Below are 16,725 nucleotides of genomic sequence, written 5' to 3'. Positions count from 1 at the left end.
AGAGAGCTAATTCTCAGATACAAAACAAGTAATAGGAATTTTATAATGCTTTTCAGTTCTTCACTGCATATTGGTCTTCAGTGCAATGTTCAACTTTTTTTTTCCTGAGCTATTTAGCCAAATGTGTGTGTACAAAATTCAGATTCCGAATCTTCTGTTGCAGGCCCTGAATCTGTCTCAGCTGAGCTGGTGAAAGTAGCACTGGCACCCATTGCATTAGTTGGAGAAAGCCATCAGTATCCACCTGTAAACTGGGCGTCCATTCTTTCTCCTTTGATGAGGCTAAACTTTGGTAAGTTTTCTGTTAAGTCTTTTGTACTTGTACAAGAATTTTTACTAACACAACTTCCACAAACTTCAGGATTTAAAGTATTGCAGAAAATGGAAGTGTCTGCTATGCTTTCAATACCAACTCTTTCATGTTTGCACGTATATTTGCAATCACTGTGTGGACACAGTTGGTTCTAATTCGGGAGGAGACAAGGTTAGAGGTGAGATATTTGGAGCAGTGTTGCAAGTTCCTAAAGCACTTGTGAAACTGGACTGAATTTTTCATTTGAACTATTAATAGGAAGAAGAGCCTATCATGAAACTTCAACTAATTGTATCTTATTTACAGTACCCACTAAGCGCTGGTTCAATGCCCATGTAAGTGGCTGCAGGCAGCTAATCACAAGTTTAAACTGCTCTGTAGTTCATGTAACTATTCTCAAGTGTGAAATACTCTTTTTCCTGTGTGACAAAGAAAAGCATATCCTGTTCTCTGTGGTGATCCTGATTTTTGTCAGTGCTTGTAAGTGTATTTTTTGTCTTCATGCTGGAGGGTAGTTTTGATCCTGAAATACTGTGTTGGACAGCTTGTGCAATATTTTCCTGCTCAGGTTATCTGTCAGTGCTTGTTTTGGTTGATGTGTCTAAGTTTCAAACTCATTTTCTTAAAAAAGAACTCCACAATCTACTGTGCAAAGTTCCATATTCCCTTGTTTGATTCCACCAAGCTTTGTTTGTTGTGATGCATGTAACTGCTATTACAGACATTGCAGATCCGAGCTGGGCAAGTGCTGTTGTGGTTAAACTGATGTGCTGTAGGGCACAGATTATGGAAGGTTGTTCTTTCTTCTATTTCTTAGTTATACAGAGTGCTTGTGTATGCACTAGAATCATCGGACTATACTGTGAAGAACAGCTAACTTGCTAGATATAATAAGCAAGAGGTAGGTGTCCAGGCATCTGGCTGCAGAGAGTGCTGAAGCCTGGCACTTGAGATGCAGGGTAGTGGGGACAACTCCTGCATAAGGTGTGAGCAGATTGACTATCTGCTTAACCTGGTAGCCAGATTGAAGGATGAGGTTGCTAGTCTTAGAGATGAACCAGAGGAGGAAAGAGATGAACGAGAGTAAGCAGGCTCTGCAGGCTCCCCCAGCAGAGGCTGGTGGTCCAAAAAGCAGAGGGGAATGGACGCAGGTGCCTCTATAAAGACACAACGTAAAACCTCCTTGCCTCCCTTCACCTTCCCCACTACTCTTGGAAAACAGGTATGGAGCACTGGAGATCGAGGGTGAGGTGATCCTGATGCCAGAGGACACACTATCTGGTGTTCTCCCTGAGGCCAAACAGCCTAAGGGCAAAGCAGCCTAAGGTTAAGCAGCCTTCCCCTGGCATCAGGACCTGCTCCCTCAAAAAAAAGAGGAGGGTAATTGTTATTGGTGATTCCCTTCTGAGGGGAACAGAGGGCCCCATATGTCGGCCAGACCCATCTCATAGGGAACTCTGTTGTCTGCCAGGAGCCCAAGTTAATGATGTTACCAGAAGGATGCCAGTTTGGTGCAGCCCTCTGACTACTACCCCTTACTAGTTATGCATTTAGAGAATGATGATGTTGCAACCAGAACTCCCAGGGCTCTCAAGAATGACTTTAAGGCCCTGGGGGATCTTGTTGAGGGGTCAGGTGCACAAATAATTTTCTCATCTATACCCTTAGTTGCAGGAGGGAATACCGTAAGGAACAGGTCAGCAGCTGTAGTTAACAAGAGGCTTAGAGGCTGGTGCAGTCAAAAGAATTTTGGGTTTTTCGATCTTGGTAAACTTTCTACTGCACCAGGTCAGCTGGCAACAGATGGAGTACATCTGTCCCAGAGAAGGGGAAGGGTCACAGTATATGAGAATGGCCTGTCCCCCAAAGGTAAAAAGATTCTGGGAAGGGAATTGGCAGGGCTCATTGACAGGGCTTTAGACTAGTTTTGAAGGGGGAAGGCGCTGAAACTAGTCCCCTCAGGCAAGAGTCTGGGGGAGACAAGCTAGAGTCAGAGGTGAAACCAGCAACCCAGCTACAGTGCATGTACACTAATGCATGAAGCGTGGGTAACAAACAAGAGGAGCTGGAAGCCTTGTTGCAGGAGGAAAGTTATGATGTAGTTGCCATCACAGAGACATGGTGGGATGACTCACATGACTGGAGCACTGCAATTGAAGGCTACAGGCTCTTCAGGAGAGACAGGCAAGGAAAAAGGGGTGGAGGGGTGGCCCTGTACCTCAGGGAGGCACTAGATGCCATTGAGATGGAGATTAGGGATGATCAGGTTGAGTACTTGTGGGTGAGAATTAGAGGGAAGACCAGCAGGGCAGACATCCTGGTTGGAGTCTGTTATAGACCACCCAACCAGGAAGAAGATGTTGATGAAGCATTCTATAGGCAGCTTAAGCCTATGTTAAGCCGGATGTTGTTCTCATTGGTGACTTCAACCTGCCTGACATCTGCTGGGATCTCAACACAGCAGAGAGGAGGCAGTCTAGGAGGTTCTTAGAATGTATGGAGGACAGCTTCTTATCCCAAGTGCTGCGAGAGCCTACCAGGGGTAAGGCTATGCTTGACCTCCTCTTCACCAACAGGGAAGGGCTGGTGGGTGATGTGGTGGTCGGAGGGTGTTTAGGGGCCAGGGACCACGAGGTAATTGAATTCTCGGTATTCGGTCAATCTAAGAGGGGCAGCAAGAAGACCTCCAGTCTGGACTTCCGGAGGGCGGACCTCAGGTTACTCAAGGAACCAATTCAGAGGGTTCCTTGGAATGAAGGTCTTAAAAATAAATGGGTCCAGGAGGGCTGGACCTGCTTCAAGGAAGAACTCTTGAAGGCGCAGGAACAGGCTGTGCCAATGTGCCAGAAGAGGAGCCGTTGGGGCAGACGGCCAGCCTGGATGGGTAATGAACTTTTAATAGAACTAAGGGTAAAAAGGAGGGTGTACCATCTTTGGAAGAAAGGTGAGGCAACCCATGGAATGCTTAAGAATGTTGCTAGGTCTTGTAGGAAGAAAATTAGGGAGGCAAAAGCACAATTGGAGCTTAAACTGGCCTCTGCTGTGAAGGACAACAAAAAGTCCTTCTATAAATATATTAATAGCAAGAGAAAGCGCAAGGACAGCCTCCACTCCTTAGTAGACAGGGAGGGAAATGTTGTATCAAAGGATGAGGAGAAGGCAGACGTACTTAACACCTTCTTTGCCTCAATTTTTACTAGCAGGACAGAATGTCTTCCAGACAGCTGGCCTGCAGAGCTGGCAGAAGGAGCCAGGGAGCTGCACAGCTTCCCTATGTTCCATGAGCAGGTGATTGGAACTCTCCTCAGCCGCTTGGATCCCCACAAGTCCATGGGACAAGATGGGACCCATCCTAGGGTGCTGAGAGAGATGGCAGATGAGCTGGCCAAGCCACTATCCATCGTTTTCCACCAGTCCTGGTTCACTGGAGAGGTCCCAGATGACTGGAAGCTGGCCAGTGTTGTTTGCATCCACAAGAAGGGTCAGTTGGATGAGCCAGGGAATTACAGTCCTGTCAGCCTGAGCTCAGTGCCAGGCAAGATTATGGAACAGGTCATCCTGAGTGCAATCACACAGCACTTCCAGGATGGCCAAGGGATCAGGCCCAGCCAGCATGCATTTAGGAAGGGCAGGTAGTGCCTGACCAACCTGATCTCCTTTTATGATCAGGTGACCCACCTGGTGGATGTGGGGAGGCCTGTCAATGTGGTCTACCTGGACCTCAGCAAGGCCTTTGACACCGTACCCCATAGAAAACTCCTGGCCAAGATGTCAGCCCATGGCTTGGATGGGAGCACACTGCGATGGGTTAGGAACTGGCTGGAGTGCCGAGCCCAGAGAGTGGTGGTGAATGGTGCCACATCCAGCTGGCAGCCAGTCACTAGTGGTATGCCCCAAGGATCAGTGCTGGGCCATGTGCTCTTTAACATCTTTATTGATGATCTGGATGAGGGAATCGAGTCCATCATCAGTAAATTTGCTGATGACACCAAGCTGGGGGCAGGAGTTGATCTGCTGGAGGGTAGTGAGGCTCTGCAGAGGGATCTTGACAGGCTGGACAGATGGGCAGAGTCCAATGGCATGAGATTTAACACATCCAAGTGCCGGGTTCTGCACATTGGCCACAACAACCCCATGCAGAGCTACAAGCTGGGGTCAGAGTGGCTGGAGAGCAGCCAGGTGGAGAGGGACCTGGGAATCGATGGTAAGCTGAACATGAGCCTGCAGTGTGCCCAGGCAGCCAAGAGGGCCAATGGCATCCATCCTGGCCTGCATCAGGAACAGTGTGGCCAGCAGGAGCAGGGAGGACATTCTGCCCCTGTACACTGCACTGGTGAGGCCGCAGCTTGAGTCCTGTGTCCAGTTCTGGGCCCCTCAGTTTAGGAAGGATGTTGACTTGCTGGAACGAGTCCAGAGAAGGGCAACAAAGTTGGTGAGGGGTTTGGAACACAAGGCCTATGAGGAGAGACTGAGGGAGCTGGGTTTGCTTACCCTGAAGAGAAGGAGACTGAGGGGAGACCTTATCACTCTCTACAACTACCTGAAGGGGGGTTGTAGTGAGGCGGATGTTGGTCTCTTCTCCCAGGCAGCCAGTACCAGAACACAAGGACACAGTCTCAGGCTGCACCAGGGGAGGTTTAGGTTGGATGTGAGGAAGAGGTTCCATACAGAGATAGTGATTGCCCATTGGAATGGGCTGCCTGGGGAGGTGGTGGAGTCGCTGTCATTGGAGGTTTTCAGGAGACTTGATGGGGTGCTTGGTGCCATGGGTTAGTTGTTTAGGTGGTGTTGGATTGATTGATGGGTTGGACACAATGATCTTGAAGGTCTCTTCCAACCTGGTCTATTCTATTCTATTCTATTCTATTCTATTCTATTCTATTCAACATTTTTGCTTATACTTGAGCTGTAACATCTCTCTTACTTCATATTCCTGCAACTGATTTTGAAGTCCATTGCAAGAATACATGAAGGAATTTCCTATACCAAGCTCTGCAGTCTTTTCTGATGTAAATTTGTGTTACAAATAGCTGAAACCTGTTAAATGTAGGTGGGACTTTTTTATTCCTCATCTTCACTTAGAAGTCTGACCTTTTATAAAACAGGGAGATTCCAGAGAGAACAGCACCTTGGTTTTGTGGCTATGTTTTTACTGGCTTCAGAGAGTATCATAGTCGACATTTTTATCCATATTTTTTCTTGACTGTTGCTCCGCAGTGATGTGAGGTTGCACACCTGTCTTTATACATACATGCAGAAATAGGTCTTGCTTTGTACTAATGAACAATGTTCACATTGTGCTAGGAAGTATAATGCAGTCATACTGTGACCTAAGAGTCCACCTAGAAATACGGCACTAATACACTTTTTCATAACAGCTATATAATGAATATTTTTGTGAAAATAAGACTATATGCTTACTTCTCTGATTCTCTAGGTCACTGTTACTCATGTCTGAGAATTCATGACTATTTTCCTGAACCCTAAATTTTTCACAAATTCTACTGTGATTGAAGACAATAGATTCCTTTCCTGTCTTACAAGGTTTATTGCAGTTGTTGCTGAGCAGAAACCATGTAATGTGATTAAAGTAGTAGCTGTTCATTACTCAGATAGATGGTGCTCTGAAATGAACAGCCATAGACGGATCATAATCCGTGTCCAAGCTGGCGAGAGATAATTTTGTATTTGATTACCAAAATATTCTGTTACAATTTCACTCTTTCCAAGTTCTAACATCTAACAGTAATGTATGTTCCATCTAATGGGTCAAATGCTAGAATAATGCTAAGACTGCCCTTAGGTTGCTGTGGCAGTCCTGAACTGTACAAAAGCCATGCCATTGCTCAAAGTAGGACTTCAACATAGTTATGATTAGTTGCTAAGAAACAGACTGTATCAGTCATTTAGGATTTTAAACAGAAATCAGTAAAGATTCTGTAACCATCATAGCCTCTAGGCACAGTGAGATCTTCCACATTTTAACCTGGAAAATGCTACAAGCAAGCACCCACAGCAATAATGGTGACTTAATTCTGTTCTGTGACATATTTTATCAACATGAGATACATGGGAGAGTAGAAACAAGTGAACAAATGCTGGTTAGTCCTGCATTTAACAAGAGAGTATTGGCTTGTTTCTCCCATACATTGTGTTCCCTTTGTGTCAAGAAGTTTTTTAATTCTTACTTTTCTTTGCCATTCTCATGTATTTGTTCTTGAGTGAACTGAAATGGACCTCCACAAATCCTGAGACTTCTTGCTAACATGTATGTGTGAAAAGCTTTAGGCAGCATCTCTAGAAAAGCAATTTTGAATGTGTTGCTCTAGTAGAACAGTAGACCTCCTTTATTAGATGAGTTGAGAACAAATCGAAAGGAAGAATAATTTCTTCATAAATTCTGTTTTTCTTCTACTATAGGTGATGAGGTAAAGCACCTCTGCCTTCAGCTTGCTGTGACACAGGTCCAGTCATCTCAAAATGCAGCAATGCTTTTGGGAATGTGGGTGGTACCTCCTCTTGTCTACAGTCTCAGTGTACGTATGTCAGCAAACTTGTGGAACTTCAGCATCTCTTTTCTGTAAGATTCTTTGGTGCTGCTGACCAGGATGTCTAACAGGAAAAGGATTACCAGGCTCAGAATTCTGCAGAAATGGTGTTTAGCAAATATTCACTGTGAGAGACAAGCTATTCTGGAGCCTTGAAATTCAAGGCAAATTTAAGATCTGCTACTCTGGTTTTACTTAGATTGATTAAGGTTTTTCTTCCTCTATCTTGTTTCATGATACAGCTTTGATAACTTAGAGATGTAGGAAGGCATGTCATGTAGAGAGGGTAAGTATCTTTTATTACATCAGATGGTGGTTTTAGAAAAAAGTCCAGAAGCTCGCCTGCTTCTTCTAGCAACATCTTTTGATCTAGTAAGATGCATTACTTCTTAAACCTTGACTTAATTCTGTAGACAGCAAATAGAGTAACCTGTGATATAATCAAATTTGGGCTTACCATCCACTACAGGGCTGTTTTGATGGAGATATAACATGCTGCAGAGTCCCACAGTGACTCAACTATGCCACTCTGTCAGTTCATGCAAGCTGAGGAGCAGGTTCAAGACAGCGCTCAGAAAATTCGTTGTGGTTTTCTGTGATCTTGTCCAATTCTCCAACAGGGGTTTTGCCATGTAGTTTTTGATTAAATACTGTTCATGGATAGACAAACACTTTGTGGCAGTGGAGACTTGAGCTCAACCACTTGAGTGTGTAAGCTTTGAATTCCTTCAAGGAATTTATCCTTCCTCATTAGCTAGCAATATTGATGGTGCTAGGCATACCATACTTCTGTCTTTGCCTGTCTAATCAATCTGAATGTTTTATGTAGGATCACAGTGGGCACTATGTGGAGAAATCATAACTGACCCATGATCCATTGAAAGATCATTTATCAAATTTAAGGAAAACAGAATGTTTACATATTTGAACTATTTTTTAAATTCAAGCTATTCATCAAAAGAGGGAAGAACAACTGAGATGTATTTATGCCTTCTCATTGAGTGTTTTTTAAGCTGTGTTTAAGCCACTTGATTTCATTCTTTATAACAAAAGTTGAAGGTCATTGAAGAGCTAGCATCTGAAACTAAGCAAAAATTTTCACTTTGCAGGTGAAAGCCCAGAAATACCTGTTCGTGTCCCTGCCCCTGTGGATGAAACATGTTGCAGAAGACAAACTACAGTGTTTTACAGAGGTGTTTCTGATACAACAATTTGAAGTCAAAAACCGCACAAAAAATCCAGAAATCTGCCAGTGTGTTTTACAGGGCCTTTTGCAGGCAATGAAACTTCCAAACCCTGCCCAGCACTGCTGGAGCTTTCTGTGCCGGGCTGTGGAGAAAATATTTGAGCTTCTACCAAATGAGGTTCAGGTAAGGAGTAAGTATGAGGTGAATGAGCATTGTAAAATGGGTATTTTTACTGATGGTAAGTCCCATCTTTTTGCACTGACCCATCAGGTTTGAAACATGAAGTAGATGTAGAAGTTTTAGGGATAATAGATAAGATGCTTGCATAATTTCAGTTTATGTTCAGAAATTTTTTAGAATATGAATAAATTCTGATACCAATGTAATATACACTTTTCCCCTCATAAATGATTTGGCATTGGGAAAATACAGTATTAGTACTGAAATAGATGTTACTGAGACAGAAGCAGAGGGGTGCTGGGTTTTTTTTTCTGCACAGAGTATTCATCTTGCAGCAATTTAAAGAAAAATACCTCCACTGAAGGGTATTTTTCAATTACAAATAAAACACGCTTCAAAAGTCTTCAGATAGTATTATTCCTTAATAATTAAATAGATTGAAGTCCCCAGCAAATACAGAATTTGTGAAGTAGGATAAATAAAATGAGGCTAGAGACTAGGTTAAATGTTGAGCCTGACCATTAACAAAGTTCCTGAACTCACCACTTTTAATGATGAGTAAACCAGAAAGTGTGCGTCTAAACATGCATTTACTTTTCTGTTTCTAGAGAGGCAAGCTGGAGATGTATATTGATGTAGCAAAATGTATCTCAGAAATGGCAGATTCAGAGATTGATTGTATTGTCCAAATCTCTAAGGTAATGATGCTGTGTACTCCGTTTATTTGTTTGTTGTGTTGTTTATGGGGCTTTTTATTAATCACCAAACCATGTGTAACAAGCATGTCTTAACATTTTTCTTGTCACTAGCTTGTGTTTCAGCTGATTGGGAGCAACGATTGGTTTATCTGCCATGAAAATAAAAGTGTTGTTGCTCTGATCCGCAAAAAGCAGAGGGAATCACCAGGGATTAGAGTCCATATCCAAAACTTTCTCAAGGCAACTGATTCATCTGGGAACACTGAAGTGGAGAGTCTAAGTAGCTTGATCAAGTTCAAGCAGGGCAGTGTTAGCAAAACAGAAATGGTGTTAGATCTTCTGAATTGCAGACCAGTGATGCCAATAGCAGACCATACTCCTCCTTAGTTATCAAAATCGCCCGCTAGACATGCACTGTAAATGCATCTTGGTGACTTGCTGTGCTTGGACTGTTGGATTCTTGCTTCTGCAAAAAAAGTAAAATGCTTGGACTGTGTCTGCCTGCACACTCAGAACGTTTCCCGGTGGACAAGATGACAATGAAATAGAAGTGCTTTCAGCTTCTAGCTGACTAGAATCAATTAGAAGTGGAAATCTTAGAAACTAAAATGTTAAGAAAAAGACCTGTGTGGAAGTACTTGGTGGTTTTACATCAGGTTGTTATAAACAGACATCCATGACATAAAACCACCTTGTTCTGTTTACTGGCAGATTCAGTAGAGAATCAAGCATTTAAATAGAGTAAGGAAACTGAACTTGTGAGTTCTTATTTCCACGCTGGAAAATGCCATTTCGGAAAGCCCTGTTTGTTAATGCAGTGAATCTGTCTTCCGAAAAGACTTGAGTCTCCAGACCTGTCAAGCTGACGTACTTCAGTGTAAAGAGGAATGTAAAATGCAAAGCAGTATGAAAACAGTCAGCTGTTCTGAAATGTGTGAAGTGAGAGAGCTGTGGTTGTTTAGACCTTTTTGCCATCTACAGCTACCTGAAGGGTGGTTGTAGCCAGGTGGGGGTTGGTCTCTTTTCCCAGGCAACCAGCAACAGAATAAGAGGACACAGTCTCAAGCTGTGTAGGGGGATGTTTAGGCTTGATCTTAGGAAGTTGTTCTTCACAGAAAGAGTTATTGCCCATTGGAATGGGCTGCTGAAGGAGGTGGTGGGGTCAGTGTCCCTGGAGGTGGTGGGGTCAACATCCCTGGAGGTGTTTAGGAGGAGAGTGGATGAGGCACTTAGTACCATAGTCTGTTTGATTAGTCAGGGTTAGGTGATCGTTGGACTTGATGATCTTGGAGGTCTCTTCCAACCTGGTTGATTCTGTGAACATGCACGTTCTTCTGTTGCATCATTTGTCTTGCAGAAAAGTGAGTCTACTAATGAGAGAATTGCTCTTCTAATTTTAAGAGCAATGCTATGTGTGCTGTTCTCCCAAGAAAGGTACATTTTGATTTAACATATCTTCTAATCACATTTGCAGAGCAATATAGAGAAGGCCATCTTCACAGAAGTGTATTTAATTTCTCAAGGCAGACTGCCTCTGATGAAATTTGGCGCCGTGATTGATGCTGTTGTAGGATATCATCAGAAGGAACATATTTTGTGGATGCTCTTGAATGGTTTATATCATGCTCGTATTGTGAGCCATGAAAACACAGGTAAGGTCAGATATGAAGTATTAACAAAATCAATAGATATCAATGGATCTACACCAATTCTTGTAAAATAATATTTTTTAAATGGTTTAACCTAAGTAGCTCCATATTTCTCTTTATCAGATACTACTCATCAGAATTTTTCTGCTCTTCAAATATTTGTGTCAAATGTAGCTATTACATTTTTCTCCAATTCTTTGTTTCTGTGTACCAGGTACAAGTTGTTCATCATAGCCAGGTGGCTTGCAGACCAGATCCATGTTTCCTAATCTCTTTAGGCTTTCATTATAAAGTAGTGATAGAAATGTACATACCACATTAGAGACCAGTCTAAGTGCAGCTCTGCTAACCTTCAGATCTACTGTGAGGAATGACCTCATGAATGTTTATAAATACATAAAGGGTGAGTGCCAAGAGGATGGAGCAAGGCTTTTCTTGGTGATGCCCAGGGAGGTTGTAGAGTCTCTCTCTCTCTAGAGATACTCAAAACCCACCTGGACGCATTCCTCTATGATCTGGTACAGGAGATCCTGGGGAGTTGGACTAGATGACCTTTTGATGTCCCTTCCAACCCCTACCATTCTGTTATTTTGTGATCTGACTGACTGGTGTGTGACACAGTAGGTAAGGCATGTTCCCATGAGGTATCTTGCTTTTCTGAACAATTTGCACCAGCTTAACACAGGAAACAACTTGTCCTTCCACCTCTTCATAACCATAGCAGGTAGTTAAGTGGGTTTATGAGTCAGACTGGCTCGGTCCTAAGTGTCTGATAAAGCACTGGAGCTGATGCAAGAGGAGTAGCAGAATCACATTGGAAGATAAAGGAGGAAGAAACTAGAACAGAGGGAGGCAAGAATGAGGCCTTCTCGTTTTCATGACAGAGGGATCTTTGGCTGCTTGTGTTGACAGAGCGACTTCAAAGTGTTCTATTGCTAGATGATGCCTTAGCTGCCAGCTGTAGTTGAAGAACTTAAATAGTAGTGAGTTTTGAGTGACTGAAGTGGGGCTCCTATGGGTAAAAGAGAAGGCAATATGAAAAAAGACACATGTAAAAAGCACAAGGAAATGGTAGTGTATGAAGTGAAGTGGTCTTGAAGGTGAAGGTGATTGTTATTTTGTAGGAGGTAGAATGGATTTTGGACAACAGAATCTGAATTAATAAAATATATTCCGTTCTTGGGTTGAGGGCTGATTTGGTTTGCATGCTTGACTATTTTACTGGTCCTCTTTGCACTGTAGGAGCACCTTCACAGCACCCTCCACATTCTTGCCCAATCCATGCTGTTAGATGAAATACTGGGGCAAAAACTTGAGGAAGGCTTTAGCGTTTTGTAGCAGTCATGTATGCAGATGGGGCTAGTGAGATCTGTAGGCTGCTATTATGTGAAAGAATTATCATGTAGCATTCTTTTATCTAGTGATTGCTTGTGAGTGTGTTGCCTGCATTGTAAGCAAAGATTTTGTACTGTTGTGTTTTCATGTGAGTTGATGTTCTTCTAGGAGTGCTGAAAAGGATGAACTGGCTGCTAGACTTCATGGGCTACATAAGAACTTTGGCACACAAGTCAACGACCTTAAAAAACATCAGTCTTAAAGAGGTACATGCTATGAAAAAATGTTGCAGCAGCTATGTTTAATAAGATTGTCATCTCACCTCCACAGATAAATTCTCAATTTTTGTGAACTTACATGTATTTAAAACTCCTACTTTACAGCAGCCATAGCATTTAAATTATGATAGAAACGAAGAGCAACTAACAGGGATCATTGCTTCAGGTTTACTATTTACAACAATTAAAGGAAAAAATTTATTTCACCAGTAGAACTGTCTAGGCAGGTCCAAGCTGTGCAGCTGCTGTTTCTAAGAGGCCTTGGATAGGATACTTGTAGGGAATTACATTGTTCATTTTTACATCTCTTCAGCTGCATTTGAGGACACAAAATAAGCTACTGCTTAGGTCAGAAAAGCACTTGTAACATTGCTGCAGTATTTCCCAACCATTTACAGCACTGCAAGGGTGACAATCTCTAGTTTCCCTCAACTGTCAGCCTGTGGTAAAGATATTAGTTCCCCATTTTAAATGAAATGTGGATCACCTTAATCTAAAAAGATTATTTTAGAAGAGTGCAGTTTTACTTTCCTTTCTGCAGATGTTATGGTTTGATTCAGTGTAGAGAAAAAGGCTGAGGCTGCATAAAAATGTAAGACAATATTAAGAACTTTTTAGTTCTGGCATTCTGAATCTTAGCTGACTTTTCAGGTGATTGTTTTGAAGAGTAAACCACCCTCTGGATTTTTTGTTTGGTGGGGTTTTATTTTTTTTTTTTCTCCTGTTACATTACTAATTTTGAAGAGCTTATTTGCCTTTTTTCCTGTTTAGTGCATAGATTTTTTGCTGTGGCTGTTCGCAGCTTCTGTGGTGGCCTGGGCTGACCATGGTGGACCATTACTGCTTGGCCTCAGAGCTGACTGGTCACTGTGGAAGCACCAAACAATGTTACTGGAATTATCTGAGGAGCACATTGGCAAGCACCCCACTGACAAGTTTGCTGTGCAAGAGACTCTCACCCTCCTTCCAAGCAGCACTTCCCTTTTGCTGGCTAAAGAACCTTGGAAAGAACAAACACAGAAGGTAAAATTGCGTATCACGGTAATAATTTTCCAAGAGTCAGAAAGCACCTTCTCTCTAGTAGTCTTAGAGTGTATCTTAGTTGGAGCAGTTATTTACTCTCTATCTGTTGCATCTGACTTGTGATCTTGTTTTCCTTTCCTTGCAATCAGATATGGCTTATCTTAAAAGACTGTAGTTTCTCAAGTAAAAGGTGTGAGTTGCAAAGATCCAAAAACATTCCACTACTGGGGGTCAAACTCTTAAAAGGATCCAGCTGGGAGAGGAGAGTTGACTGGTAGTAAGTCTGCCATTAGACATCACCACAGTGGTGATTTAGGGCATTCAAAGATCTTTGCAGTTTTTTGTTACGTGTCATTTATTTTTAAGCATAGGTTGAAAATAAGTTTGGAAAGTTGTACCTAACTTGGCAAGCCTGCTTTAGAACGCTTGTGGTTGAGATATGTGGAAATACTGTTATAAAGCTATAGATTAACAGCTGGTTTGTGCAAACCAGTATCTATACAATCCTCCACTCAGAGTCACTACTGAAGTTTGTATTCAGAATGTGAGAGCAAAGCAGGAGTGGGCTGTTTATATGTAAATATGTGCCCAACTAGGCCTAAAGAAGGAATTTGAGACTAGGCTTTGAAAATCATCTTGATCAGTTTGAAATACCACATTGTATTCCAGTCAGCCTGCCCTGTCAGAAAACCATGAAAAGTGCCGAAGGTCGAAAGAGGCCTCTCTTACTACAAAGGTAGTAAGAGGTCTGAAGGATTTGCAGTAAAATGTTTGACCAAGAGATCAGTAAGAAAGGATTGTTTTGATAGGGTGAGTGCATGAACAAGCAAGAGAGAGAGAAACTTGTTACTGTGCCTTCTTCAGAAGAACTATTGCTGAGTTAATGAGAAGGAACAAAGTGAGTTTCAGGTCCAGCTGTGGGAGATATTGCATTGAGAGTGAGTTGTACTGTATGGCATTTTGATAGTTTTAGCACAGCTTGAGTGGCCCCTGCCTCTGATTAGATATCCATGAATTTAGCAGCAATCAGATGTTACTTGTCAAACTGAAAAGAATTTGTGGTGTTCTGATAGAGGCTCATTTAAATCAGATTTGCCTTTATATTTCAATCTTTAGTTTATTGATTGGCTGATCAATATGTTGGAAAGTCCTAAGGAAGCGTTATCAGAATCTTCCAGGAGGCTGCTGCAAGGTAGGATATTTTCAATTGCATCCTTATTTTTCCCTAACTATCAGTGCAGATCAAAATCCAGTTGTTAAAGGGAGTGAGGTTAATATATACTATTAGCACATGTAGCAGAACTGTATTTTGTCTTTAAGGAAACCTTCACAGCTAAGTTAACAGTCTTGTCTGTAGCACCATTTTGTATTTGCTGTCCCATGTATTGATGATTATAATGCACCAGTGAGCATCCACAGGACCTGAAAACACATCTGGTCCTACAAGCATATTTCAGTGACAGATCTGCCAGTTGCTTTTGAAGTTACTCTTAAAAGTAAAATGCAGTTTGACAATGTTTGAAAACCCTTCAGTGCTAGAATGGAAAAGATACAATTCATTTAGATGCAACTGAAGACTGAACTGTGGGGACAGGATAGAAGACAGGCAGTGACAGAGTAGTAGAGCAGTCTGACAAGAAAAGATAAAGGAGCAAGGGTTGATGAAAAGATGTGTGAAAAGAAAGAGGGGAAGCACATGACATTTTTGAAGTGATTGCCTGTGGCATTAGCATATACACTGTTGCTCACCTAGAGATACAAGGTTGTTAATACAACCCATGCAAGTCATTTTAAAAGGACGCCAGAAATAAGCTAATTGATTGTGCTTGTCCATCTTTATATAAACACGAGGTGCCTCCTCTGAATCACCTGATTCGTTGGACATAATCAGGGCTTCTTAGAAGCCAGTTACTTTTTTTATTACTAGATTAATAAGCTTTGCTTTGAGGGGCTGCAATTGTTAGCACTAATAATTTTTTAAATCCCCCATTGTGTCCTCTTCTCTTCACCAGAAACAATGCTGTGGGTTTTTTGCAGAATCTGCTCTGTATATCAGAGTATTCTTACATGCACAGTATATTCCCAGTATGCCCTGATTGAGATGAGTCACTGTTTTGCTGGAGCTTTCCATTGGTTTATTTTACTTTTAAGTATTAGAATATGAAACTTTCTTCTGGATTTCTACAGTGTGACTGTGGATTTTGCTAATTGCAAATGCTTTCAAATTGAGTTCAAGTGAATTACATTTCCAGTCAGGCACAGAGGACTTAAGACATTTTACTTTGTGGTTCTGTCCTTCCAAGTGCCTCCTAGCTCTCCTCTTGCGTCACTGCTCATTGAATTCAGATTTTCTGTAATGTTGGTTTATCTATGTGCTACTTCAAAGTGATAGTCTCATTGGCAGATGAGATGGTACAATTTCGGTAGGAGACACACTATAAAGTAAATGAAAGGCCTAGGATGACAACACATCTCAGACAGCTTTAAGCACTAGTGTATCTTGTAAACAGCAGAAGTAGCATCAGAAGCTTAGGCTAGGAAGTGAGAAAGTCAGGAAAGGAGTCAGTAAAAGGACAACTGTATCTATACCTGTGTTAATAAAATTACTAGGGAGAACATTTTACATTCTTTCTGGTCTGGACTACACAAATTAGTGTCCTTTGTCCTTGTCTTTACAGTTACACTTCTGGCCTTGAGATCTCTTGCAGAGTTCAAGAGGAAAGCAGTGTGGACTAGAGCTTATGGGTGGTAGCTGCATGCCATGTCTTACACAGTGAAGAACATCTTCATCCTTGAAAGCATAATAGTACTACTCAAGCATCAAGAAGACCAATTTCAAAGAAGTTTTCCATCAGAAATTTTCCATTTTTGGAAATGGAAATTCCATTTTTGGATTTTTTTTTCCCCTTTTAAATCCCTTTTCCTCCTTCTAATGACCCATAAGGTGAAATACACCCTTTTGTTTTTCACTGATGGGATGGTGTTCTCTAATAAATTATCTAGCCTGGTTTGAGCTGTGCTGAATCTGAGTGGGAAATACACATTAAGTTGTTTCAGGTGTCACTGAAACAACTCAGTTGTAAGCCTCAGAAGCTGGAGCAGGATATTCCTTTAACTCATGGAAGCCTTGCAGGAATGCGTTGAAAAAAACCCTTGTAAAATCTGTTTCGACGTAACCTATTACTAAAGTATATTATAGTGTAGCAGACTTCTGAAGGACTGTTGTTCTTTAACAGATAACTGGTTTTGGTTGCCCTGTAGTAACAACACATTGTAGGTATATAATGTGAGGAGTGTTTCTGAAAGGGGTGGTATGCTTGCAGTTTTGCAGTGTCTTTATCAAGATAATTGAATTAAGCCAGCAATCCTAATGGCTGCTGTTTTCTTTCCACTTGAAACTATTCTTGTCTCCTTTACCATCCTTTGCACATAAGGAGAGTTTTTCTTTGCTTCTAGGCAAAAGGGACAACACAGCCACTCTTTCCATCTTTACTGTCTTCAGTAGACTAGCCCC

The 16,725-nt window shown here is 41.9% G+C and overlaps 1 protein-coding gene across 1 annotated transcript in view; it reads left to right on the top strand.

Moving 5' to 3' along the window:
- Window positions 1-16,725, top strand: part of FOCAD (focadhesin) — a 96,888-nt gene extending 80,163 nt beyond the window's left edge. Inside the window, exons 35-43 of the mRNA XM_009906619.2 lie at window positions 164-292; window positions 6,734-6,849; window positions 7,971-8,231; window positions 8,837-8,926; window positions 10,401-10,578; window positions 12,079-12,176; window positions 12,960-13,211; window positions 14,328-14,403; window positions 15,890-16,725. Of these exons, the coding sequence (XP_009904921.2) occupies window positions 164-292; window positions 6,734-6,849; window positions 7,971-8,231; window positions 8,837-8,926; window positions 10,401-10,578; window positions 12,079-12,176; window positions 12,960-13,211; window positions 14,328-14,403; window positions 15,890-15,963 (1,274 nt within the window). The 3' untranslated portion in view covers window positions 15,964-16,725. The remainder of the gene's footprint in view (window positions 1-163; window positions 293-6,733; window positions 6,850-7,970; window positions 8,232-8,836; window positions 8,927-10,400; window positions 10,579-12,078; window positions 12,177-12,959; window positions 13,212-14,327; window positions 14,404-15,889) is intronic.

This window comes from Dryobates pubescens, chromosome Z (assembly GCF_014839835.1).
Source record: "Dryobates pubescens isolate bDryPub1 chromosome Z, bDryPub1.pri, whole genome shotgun sequence".
Taxonomy (NCBI): Eukaryota; Metazoa; Chordata; class Aves; order Piciformes; family Picidae; genus Dryobates; species Dryobates pubescens.
This window is presented reverse-complemented; position numbering and strand designations above follow the sequence as displayed.